The sequence below is a fragment of the Aptenodytes forsteri genome, unplaced genomic scaffold (assembly GCF_000699145.1).
Source record: "Aptenodytes forsteri isolate BGI_AS27 unplaced genomic scaffold, ASM69914v1 Scaffold69, whole genome shotgun sequence".
NCBI lineage: Eukaryota > Metazoa > Chordata > Aves > Sphenisciformes > Spheniscidae > Aptenodytes > Aptenodytes forsteri.
In genome coordinates this window covers 2,822,490-2,833,492 of record NW_008795885.1, presented here as the reverse complement: position 1 = coordinate 2,833,492, position 11,003 = coordinate 2,822,490, and the positions used below count along the sequence as shown (strand labels likewise).

Genomic DNA, 11,003 nt, shown 5'->3' with positions numbered 1-11,003 from the left:
TGTAGCGAGGTGGGTGTTGGTCTCTTCTCCCAAGTAACAAGCGATAGGACGAGAGGAAATGGCCTCAAGTTGCACCAGAGGAGGTTTACACTGGACGTGAGGAAAAACTTCTTTACTGAAGGAGTGGTTGAACATTGGAACAGGCTGCCCAGGGAAGTGGTTGAGTCCCCATCCCTGGAAGTATTTAAAAGATGGGTAGACGAGATGCTTAGGGACATGGTTTAGTGGGCCTGGTGGTGTTGGGTTGACGGTTGGACTTGATGATCGTAGAGGTCTTTTCCAAACTTAATGATTCTATGATTCTATGATTCTCTTAGGACAGCCTCTTCTCTTTCTCCTCTCCTTCCCATAAAATGTAATCATAACCCTGTGCAACAGCAGCAAGCAGAAAGCTGTACCCTTATTTTGTAGCCACAAGACTGCGTAAGACGGTTTCATATTAACCTTTTGCTTAATTTTTCTGCCTCCATTCCTCACTTCCTGCTGCCACATTTGCTTCTTGTTTTAAGCAGCATATTCATTAGTGCAATGTGTGCGTGTGTGTGGGGATCATGCAGCTGCATAAATGCCCCCTTTCTTTGGAACATACAGAATAACCGTTTCACTTGAAGTAATATTTTGGTTGTGATTAGAGAGGTAACTTCGAAAATATGAATTAAGTTTCAACGAGGCAATGAAATCTCCGAAAGTTCTGGCAATAGTCAAACAGAAGCTCATACCAGAACTTAATTGTAATATTCTTCTCAATGAGGTTAACTCTGAATCTGAAAATGAGGCTTCAGAATGTCAGTATTACTGTTTATCCTCACTGCTGGTAACTGCACTACATATCAATGTACTACGCCTAATCGTAAGAGTTGGACATACACCAAAAACTGACAGGCAAATGATTTCAAAATTTGGACAGGTAGCTAATGAAGAAATCAGTGCCACCCAGAACTCTCAAATCACTGACTTCTTAACAAACACAAGAAGAAGAAGGGCTAGTATACCATTTATTCATTGATCAGAATAAAGCCCTGGCTTTCCTAGCTGCTAGAACTCTCAGATAATTCACCTCCTGCATCTTCTTTGACACCTCCTATAAGGATACATGTTGTTAAAGCATAATTGTGCAGTGCACAGAAAAAAGAAAAAGAAAAAAAAAGAAAAACAGGATCACATTTTGCAGCCCTACAAAAACATGAGCTACAAATAAAAGAGATATTGTACTGATCAGACTAAAATTGAGATAGCCGTGGCGAAGCGAGAACTTGGAAGGAAACATTCTGAGAGACAATTCTCATATTCCTGATCTGCAGTTTTGATTTTGCGTGCTAAAGAGGACATGAAGCATTGGTTTTGACAGAGCTTATTGAAGGATAACACCAGCAGTATTTTAACTGCAACCAGAAAGCTGCAATCTTTCTTCTGCAGACAGAAGTCTATTTACTGGTATATAGGCCACACCACCATACATCAGTACATTCATTGATACAGTTAATGCTATAATTCTGTTTCTTCAGGACAAAACAAAGCAAGCTAATTCCAGAATGATGGAGAATAAGTTATGGAAATCCTTATTTCTAGCAGTGATGTGTCTTATGAAAAAAGATGCCATGTCTACTTGATCAGCCATAGAGAAGGACACTCTACAGTGCAAATTGTCACAGGTGAAGGTGCCATGTCTATGTAATAATGCAATGCCAAACTGTCATACTAATGAAAAGAATCTTAGCATACGTTCTCTTCATCAACTACATTCCATGTTTATCTGCAGCTGCCGCAGTTGAGCTGGGACTGAACTACGAAATGTTCAAAAAGGGTAAAAAAGTAGTAACTTTAACAAAGCTAATAGGAGACAACAGAGGTAAGCATATCTAACTTTTCACCTTACCTATTTAATCTCTCTGTCTCCACTTCAAACTCTCGGATTTTACTTTCAGAGATAGCAGATCCATGTGAATAGAGAGTCTGGAAGATTTCCTGGATGTTTGAGCAGTCTTGGAGGGAATGCGCCAAATGTTCAGCCACAGTACTAGACACCTGCACAGGGTAGTTAATAGATCGTTGTGAATAGATAACCACTGGATTCTTCCCACAGGCAGTCTGCATTGAGAGCTGCACTTGCTTGCATGCACTCACTTCAAGGCACTCATTATTCAGTTTCTACTGTGAATTTTATATTGAATAGAACATTTACAAGTTTCCTCTTTAAGAAGCTATTTTGATTTAGAATTCTACTAACCAAAGGGTGAAGCCCACTATTTCATCATACATTTAAAAAGCCTAATATGCAAGTTATTTACTTTCTTGAAAGCTTAGCAAAAGGTCAGAGCTAAATTCTTCAGTGAAACAAATATTAACACACAGTAACAGCAGCGTTACGGTTTTACATTGGCATTACAAAGCAGAACCCAGTTCTCTGTTGATTGGAAGTTGTGAAATGCAGCTGAACAGTCTTTTCTTGAAGAATAATACTTTGGAGGAATTACCTCCAAAATTATCCTCTTGAGGTCACTCAGAATGATTGCTAGCTACCAGTTACGAGAAAATGAGATCTTAATAATGGGTGAAATATTCTCTGTTTAAATATTTTTCTCAAAGTAACTTTTAAAGTTTTCAGTTAGCTCATATATTAATTTAGTAAGAAAACCATGCTGCTTTTAATGGAACACAGGTCATCTTCAGAAGGTACCACACATGCACATAATTATTAGTCCTTACCCCTATGCTGCTGATTTCTGATCCTAAGACAGGTCTATCAGATGATGAAGACTCTGATCTTGTCTTTGACAACTTCACTCTTTCAGCAATCTGTAAGTCAGAATGCTGCACAGGTTACACAGGAACCCACACTCCATAAAGATTACACAAAATGCATTTGTTCACTAGCTACACTTGCAAACCTGAAGTAAACTACTGTAAAATTGACACCTGTGTTGTAACTGAGAGAATTACAATCATTAGCGCTTAATTCCTTTCTGCAGCTCAAGTTCATGGGCCTGCTTAGGACCCCAGAAAACTCTCCGGGGATTCTAGGTATCTCCCAGCTAATCACATGCTTGCACAGCAGCTGTGCAAAATGAAGCCTGCTTCTTCCAGATAATGAGAAGCATTACTGCAACACACAATAGCTCACCTTGGCTATGGGAATGTCATTGCTACTGCTGCTTGTGCTCAGCTCTCCCGTGCTGGGGTTAATGGGTCGATTGGCAGAAGTGAGACGACTTGGGCTGGATGGGCCTGTTGCCTGCACGCTTTGCAAACGGGTTTGCAGTTCCCGAACCTACAATAAAACATAACGTTCTGTTTTTTCCACTTTTATGGTTTAAACAGTTTGGACATTTTCTCATTGTCTAGCCAAGCCCAATTGCTTCTGGCCTGAGCACAGAAGTTGTATTTTGTCTTGCGGTGGCCACGAAGTTTCCATGTGGGGAGCAGATGAATGGAGGTTGTTTTAAAATTCCATTGTTGCCAGTTTTTTAAACTATCTGCAATGTGGAAATATGCAAATGTAATACTGTAGAGCAATTACTCAAAGTTTCAGCTTGTTTTATATAACCCCTTCAGTGCCACTGTACTGTATGTATAGAAATTATTCTCTCTGGGGTGATTATGTATAATGTATATGGATATATGTATAATCAGCCTAAGATTATGATGCCTAAACAAATCAAATTAAGATCCTGCTGTTAATGCAAAGCTCCAGTGTTGAAAAAACTCTTGACATAAATATATCACAGGATTTGTCATATTTAAAGGTCAAAGAAATTCAAACATTAATCATGCTTTCAAAACTGCAGTTAAGTAAAGCTACCATACAGTGAGTAATGTACGGACAAGAAAATACCAGCAAAGTACCCAACTAACAGCCTGCAGAAGCTCTCTGTAAACATACACTGCAAATACTGCACAGTCCTCATAACACATCAGATACTTGTAGAACTGACATCAAAAGATTTTCAGGACTAAAGGGTAAAAAAAAAAAAAGTCTGCAGGAGCCAAACTATAGCTGAGCTAAAGATTATAGTGTTTACCTTGGAATAATTCTTAAAAGACAAAGAACAAATGGTCTGCTTAACACAACAATTATGCCACAAGGTAAAGAGACAGAGCTCATTTCTCCCACAGATTCTCAAACAAAGAGTGTGAGATGAGAGAAGCAGGAGGAAACCATCTGAAAAGGAAATTTGCCTGAATATAGAGTGTTTACTTTAATATGCAAGTTTCTATGCTGATTTTGTTGTAACAGTCCATCTGCAAAACAGAACTGGTGAAATTTTACAAAAAGTCCAGTGAAATAAAAGTTCAGTCCATTTGACATGCCCCTGTAGCATGAAATGCAACTCTGATTCCTGTTCTCTAAAACAAGGTGGGATTTTATACTAAATACAATAGACATTTACACAAAGAACTGATTAAGCAAGATGAAATCCCTTAGTCAAAAAATATCAAAATTAAAGTTGCATTAAAGCTTAGGCTTTCTTCAGCTATAAGCTCACCAAGTGCACGGTCAGTGCTTTAGCAATCTCTGCTCGAAGAAGCGGCAGTCAGCATGTTCTCTGCACAACATACACAGATCCCTTCAACCTACTGCGCTAAGGAAAGAGTTCAAGCTGGAACTCTCTCCAGTCACCAGAGCAGTATCTTATGCCTCCTATGATCCCCTACAATCTGCTTCTACTTCCCTGAAGAGTACCCCTGCCTCTCCCTCAGTCGTATGCAAACTGAAGGTCAGGTTGGCTGAGGACTTACTGTCAAAATAACAGACTTTTTAGGTATGTGCAAATTACAAAAAAAAGGAAAAAATCCATGTGTTTTACATACCAGAGCGGAACAATTGCATGTTACTAATAAAAAGCTGTAGGTGGCAACAATAAGAGCACATAAAGGCTAACTGCAGTCATAACTTCCCTGTTCAGTTGTGGAGGAGGGCTACACCTTAAACAAAATGAATCCAAACAACTCCATTGGTGTCTCTGTTAAAAAAAAAATAAAGTACACAAAACCTCAAATCAAATCCCCAATGTTTAAAGTAACTTGCTGAAAAATGGATATGGGTGCTTGCCCCAGAATTATACAACTTAACTGTAATTACATCATGAAGTCAACCGAGCAGAGTGCATAAAGTGCACATTCATAGCATGTATCTTCTACGTATTTGCAGTTGAGGCCTCCTTTGTTCATGCAGACATATATAATTTCAACATGGGTACAGCTGCACTAATGCAAACCTTAAGGACAGAAGTGCTCTACTGATGCAAAGCAATCATTTCAGCCTGATATGCATAAAACTGAATTAAACCATGTATGCATGTTTCTGCTTGCAGATGTGGAATGCCAGTGCAGATAGGATTGGTACTGTGGCATTAACACTGAAAAAAAGCAACTCCAAAACTTCATTAACTCAAAATCACATTTACTACTATTTCTTTTAACCTGGGCTGTTCCAAACTAAGTTCCCCAAGTGCTTAAGTTACAGCATTGTTTAAAAGCAAACAAACAGGAAAACCACTAGGAATGTATTCTTCATAAAATCAAATCCCTGCCTCAATGCCTGACTGAAAAATTGCTGAAATAGTCACCTATGCCCAGAAGCTAGTCCTGGAAGATTTCAGTCCAAAAGCAAGTAACATTCTAAATTTAAGGGCAACCAGGAAACAGAGTGCTAAAGTTGCTTAAAATGCTAAGCATTCATTATTATAAAACATCCAAAGTTTAAAAACACCTTATGTAAGGACAGTATTATATAAAACTTCAATGCAGATAGCTTTCCTTTAGTCTATGTTTTATTACTGAGCAGCGATTATTGGCCACGATTACAAAGCCAATTGTTCTTAAGGAGCTGTAAAACAACATTAGCAACAGAAAGAAAATGAACACAGCTAAGACTGTAGCCAGGCAAAGTTTTGCTCAGGAAAGCATTTATAAAAGAAAACTCAGAGCACAGCACAGTTATCAATCTCTGCAAGTCACTGCTTTAATACTGCATCATAGAAGCAATCACAACTTAAAGAAACCATCTGCTTGTTCATGCTTCTTGATGTATTTACTGATTCAGGCCTTCATTTGAGAAATTACATGCTGAATTAATTGCTATAAATAACTGCACTAACTTTAGCAATGCTGAGTACTGGATGGTAATTCTGAGCAGGATAACAGGGCAAGTTTGACCTGTAAAATCACCGATCTCACAATTCACACATTCACCAAGCCAGAATCTCATGACTGGGTTGCCCACCCACCAGACTGCCCAGAGACAGCTTAAGTAACTATTTCTGGTCACTAAAACCTCCACCGTAAATAGAGCAGTATGCACCATCTCCTCAGAAAGTACTTTTCCACACTAGTAGTAATTCTACAGGAAAAATAAAGGAAGACCAAAGAACAGGAATCAAGAAAAAAAGAGTTCAGAAAAGCCAGTTTCTTCTCTGGATTGGTGAATGCATGAGCTATGAAAAGACTACTTTAAAAAGTATGATTAAAGATTGTCTGACAACCCCTGCTCAATACTTCTACCAGTCTTAAGTGTCCTTACCAATGTAATATAAATTATTCTGAAGGTTACGTTTATTAGTATAATGAAGGCAATTGCAGTACTGCACATGAGACAGAATAAAAACTTGGAAATGGGAGAGAGAGGAAGGGCAGATCTTACAGGAAATGGATGACAAAATTGGCAAAATCCAATGGGTGAAGACAAGTGAAGAAACAAAACCAAAAAAGTTCCACTGAAAGACAGGAAAGTGTAGATTTGTGAGTTGAGGAGGAATAACAAGGAAGGATTTAAAAAAAGATTTCTTCAGTCCTTGCGTCATACTAGTTTAAAGACGGAAACATCCAGAAGAATATAAAAATTGCCATAAAGTCCTAAAACTCTAAATTGAGATGGAAAGTGACCGACAGACAGATCTAATTATATGATCTGGGGGAAAAAAAAAAAAAAGGTGGAAAGAACAGAGGAAAACAGGAGAAATCCAGGGAAACATCTGTGAAATCCACAATAAAAAAAAAAAAGAAAGAGCAATGATCTTCTAAACAGCTGGAGGAAGTCCAAAGAATTACAGAAGTAAAGCAGTGCTGGAACCTTGGAAAGAGCAGGAGCAGGGGCATTCAGTGAGACACAGGCAAGAGAGCCATTAGACTTCAGAGCAATGGATAGCCTAGATACCAAGATAAGTCAGGTACAAATGGACATTCTCAAGTTATTAATATAAACCTAAATAACTGGAAATTTTATTTATTAGAATTTGATGTTTAGCAATATGAGCCAATTGTTTAGCTGCATTTCTAACTTATTCCTTTGAATGCTGAGAATTGGGAGTTGGAAATAGGGAAAAATAAAGCATAATTTCTTGTGGGTACCTTAAGAACTAAATAAAAAGACAGCAATGGTAGAAAAGGGGCTGACACATTACAGTGATGTTGGATATATGAAAGACTTCATAAGTGATTAACAGGCATCACGGACATGTTTGCAGAAATGCACAGTGGGTTATAGAAAATACTTTGGTGGAATATGCTCATTATCTATAATCATGAATCTAAGAAACATGTTTTTACTTTGTATTTTACACACGCATACTCACATATGTATACTTACATGATTTGTTAACATATCCTAAATAAAAAAAGCCACAGCTACAAACTGCCTGTTTTTGTCACTGATTTCCACATTCAAAGGACACCTGGTGCTTTTGTTCCTAAACCAGTTTCAAATAAGGGGCATGCCTGTGATTCTTTTCTTTCTACCCTACTTGTGACCTGTTTCATCACGCAGTATCTTTGAACCCTTCAAGTAGTAACATTTTTTTTCCCCAGCATTTTAATACCGTTTCAATTTTTTTCCCTGTTATACAGAGGAGGAAGATGAAGTATAACAAACCACGGGAAGTGAATATATCTCTCCCACTTTCTAATTTATTCACACATACTGCAAGTCTGTGGAGGGGAAGATGGAAAATGAAATACCAGTGTGACAATTCAAGCTGCTCTGAGTGGTGAGGGCCCTTCCCAGCCTAAAGTACCCCTAAACTTTCAATCAGGGCCATCCCCTCAATGAATTCTCTGGAGCTGAATGAGCTTGGACCTGCACTCATCGGTGCAAAGGAAACATTTACAGAACCTCTCTCCTCTGCAAAGATGTCTACTTTCAAGAAATATGTAGTAACTTAACTGTCACTAGGAGCGCGACTCCTCTGGCAGATCTGAAAATCAATCTGCAGTTTGAGTAATTATTTTGAGGAATGGAGAAAGGGAACAACACACAGACAACAAGCTATGGTAGAACAGGTATGCTACTAGGGTTTATACATATGGCTTTTTTAAGCAGCAGGAGAGGCTACAGTGCACTGGGTGATAAAAATGTTACCAAGCAAGCGCCCCTCTGCTTTTGACACCTTTCAGACAAAAGCCCCTCATGCAGTGCTCCATGCAGAAAGATCTGGGTGTTGCACCTCTATAAAGGATGCAAAGCAATGAAAACCAAGGACGTGGCAGGACGTGACATGGGAAGTGAAGGGTGGATTTCCTAAAAGCTCTGAGCACAACTGAAGTGTTCTGATCCAGGCTAGCACACAGCGAAAACAAACACAAGCGAGGGCAGTAAACCTATCTCAGGCTTTTTCTCATTAAATTTCAGATTAATCACTGAGCATTTGCATACAAGCTTGGAAACAGAAGCAAAGCTCTAGTTTGTTAACAGCTAAGCGGAAATACTGCTGCATAAGCAAATACCATGCAACTGAAGGAGGCAGAGAATGGAAATAGCCTTTGGCTGCTACCTCAGGTTTCTGGTGCGCACCAAGAGACAAGGAGACAGAACTGTTCAAGGATCACTGTAAGCTGTGCAAGCTGATAATAATCTCTAAAGGCCCATGACATATCAGTGTTCTCTAGCAATCTGGAACAATACCTTCTGATCCCAACATGAATGATGCCAAAACAAGGACAGTCAAGCAGCTCGTGCCAGCTTTGTGTCATCTGAGAACAGCGTGGGCTCAAGAATGCCTGTGAGGCCAAGGTCTGACTCCTGCTGTGGTTTGGGTAGGTTTCAACTCCTCACAAGAACAAGGTATTTTGGGAGAGCCTTCATGCTAAAATGAAGTTTCTTGGAGTGGGGGCAATCTGGGAAGCTGGAGGGATCACGCGTTAAAATGGTACTCTTCAACTCCTCTGCAGATTATGTTTTCACAAAGGTCTTAAGTCGAAGATATTTAAAATACTAAGTCTGTTTTTATTCTGGTCAGTTTGGTGAATTCAGCTGAGTTTGGAGCAGATGCAGAATAACCCTCACAACTTTTGATTAACTGAACAAGTTGAGATATGGCTTATGCAGAGAACAGACTTAACAGACTTCCAGAGCTGGAACCGCCTTTTCACTTTACACTTAGTTCTTCAGAACAGCCTCAGGGAAGCCTGAACACTGCCCACACCCACTGCTTCTTATGCCAACGGGCTGCTTGGGACTGTGCTGAGGCACTGCTCATCTGGCAACTTTCATGGGCACTAATTAAAAAAACACAACTTTTACTCTGCAGTCATGATAGAGTTCACATGCTGTATCAGTGCTGCTCATCTGACTCCCCAGTGGATACAAGAGATTTTGTATAAGAACACAAATATTACTCTTTCTACTACTATGTAAGCCTGTTACTACATATAGCAGTTGTAAATAGTACTGACCTAATTACAACCTTATTCTCACGTAATAATAATATTAATCCCATGAACTGGTTCAGAAGTTCCCCAGCATCTTATCTGTATTACTGGATTCAGGATTATGGTCAGCTATGTGTAAGCGGTTTCTAGGGTGTTGACTGGCCCAGACTTAATTAGATTTTATTTTTAACATGGCAATATCATAGAGAGGTAAAATAAACCTCTGCGTTATGAAATTAGCTGCTACACTGCAGGCACCCTACAGAAATAAGCGATTACCTCATTTACTAATGACCCGTGAGAAACAAACTCCATATGTATGTTGTTTCTTAGCTACTGTTCTAGAAAGCAGCTCAATCTATTAACTGAGCACAGTAAATACCTAATTAAATTAAATCTCCAACAAGCCTGAGAAAAATGTATTGAAAGCACTCTGCTTGATTACAGACATTGGTCTAAAGTAACAGACCTATTGATCTGGTCAACTTCAAGCTTATTCGCTTCACACAATTTAATTTGAGAAGAACAATAACTAAATTTTAGTTGGAGCTCCTTTCCCACTCTCCAGGGAAATAATCTGAAGTGACTCAGTTCAAGTGAAGTAACAGACCTATTGATCTGGTCAACTTCAAGCTTATTCGCTTCACACAATTTAATTTGAGAAGAACAATAACTAAATTTTAGTTGGAGCTCCTTTCCCACTCTCCAGGGAAATAATCTGAAGTGACTCTGAGTTCAAGTGGCACACAGAAAACATTTAATAGGGCAAAGAAAACATTTATTTTGTTGCAACTATGGACACAAAGTTACATTAAAAATGCAAATACGGTTTCCAGTGCAACAATTACATAGTGTTGCTGGCAGGGCCACATGCCATGAACAAACTTCTCTGGTGGGGGCTATAAACCAGTTGTTCTGCAAGTTCAGGATGATATTAAAAACCATATTTCAATAAATTCCTCTATAGGTGCAAACTAAATGAAAACAACGGGGAAAAAAAACCCCTGCCAGCTGTGCCTGAATATAGAGGCTGCTTGATTTTGTTACACCAATCCAAAATTAACCCTTTGTCTACTGGGCAAGACACCTATCCAATCTGTCCAAGAAGAATCTCCTTAATTAAAGAAGAATGAACATTTAAACTGGCTTGCTGTATACGAAAGACAGCTCACAGTCTCTACAGAGCAATTCAAGACTTAGCCTCTCCAGGGTCAGTCGTCTGAACACAATTCAGGTCAGTAACGTCCCCCTGCTGCTATCATCCAACAATTGCTCTAGGCACTTACACGAGGCAAGTTGATGACCTCAATTCTGTTTCCACCAGAGATGCTTCTGTAACAGAGAGACATCAGTAACACATG

The 11,003-nt window shown here is 39.1% G+C and overlaps 1 protein-coding gene across 1 annotated transcript in view; it reads right to left on the bottom strand.

Moving 5' to 3' along the window:
- LOC103903045 (colorectal mutant cancer protein) overlaps positions 1 to 11,003 on the bottom strand; it is a 159,957-nt gene that overhangs the window by 36,169 nt on the left and 112,785 nt on the right. The window contains exons 7-9 of the mRNA XM_009284174.2: positions 3,122 to 3,268; positions 2,707 to 2,796; positions 1,877 to 2,025 (exon numbers count right to left, since the gene is read on the bottom strand). Coding sequence (XP_009282449.1) covers positions 1,877 to 2,025; positions 2,707 to 2,796; positions 3,122 to 3,268 — 386 coding nt within the window. The remainder of the gene's footprint in view (positions 1 to 1,876; positions 2,026 to 2,706; positions 2,797 to 3,121; positions 3,269 to 11,003) is intronic.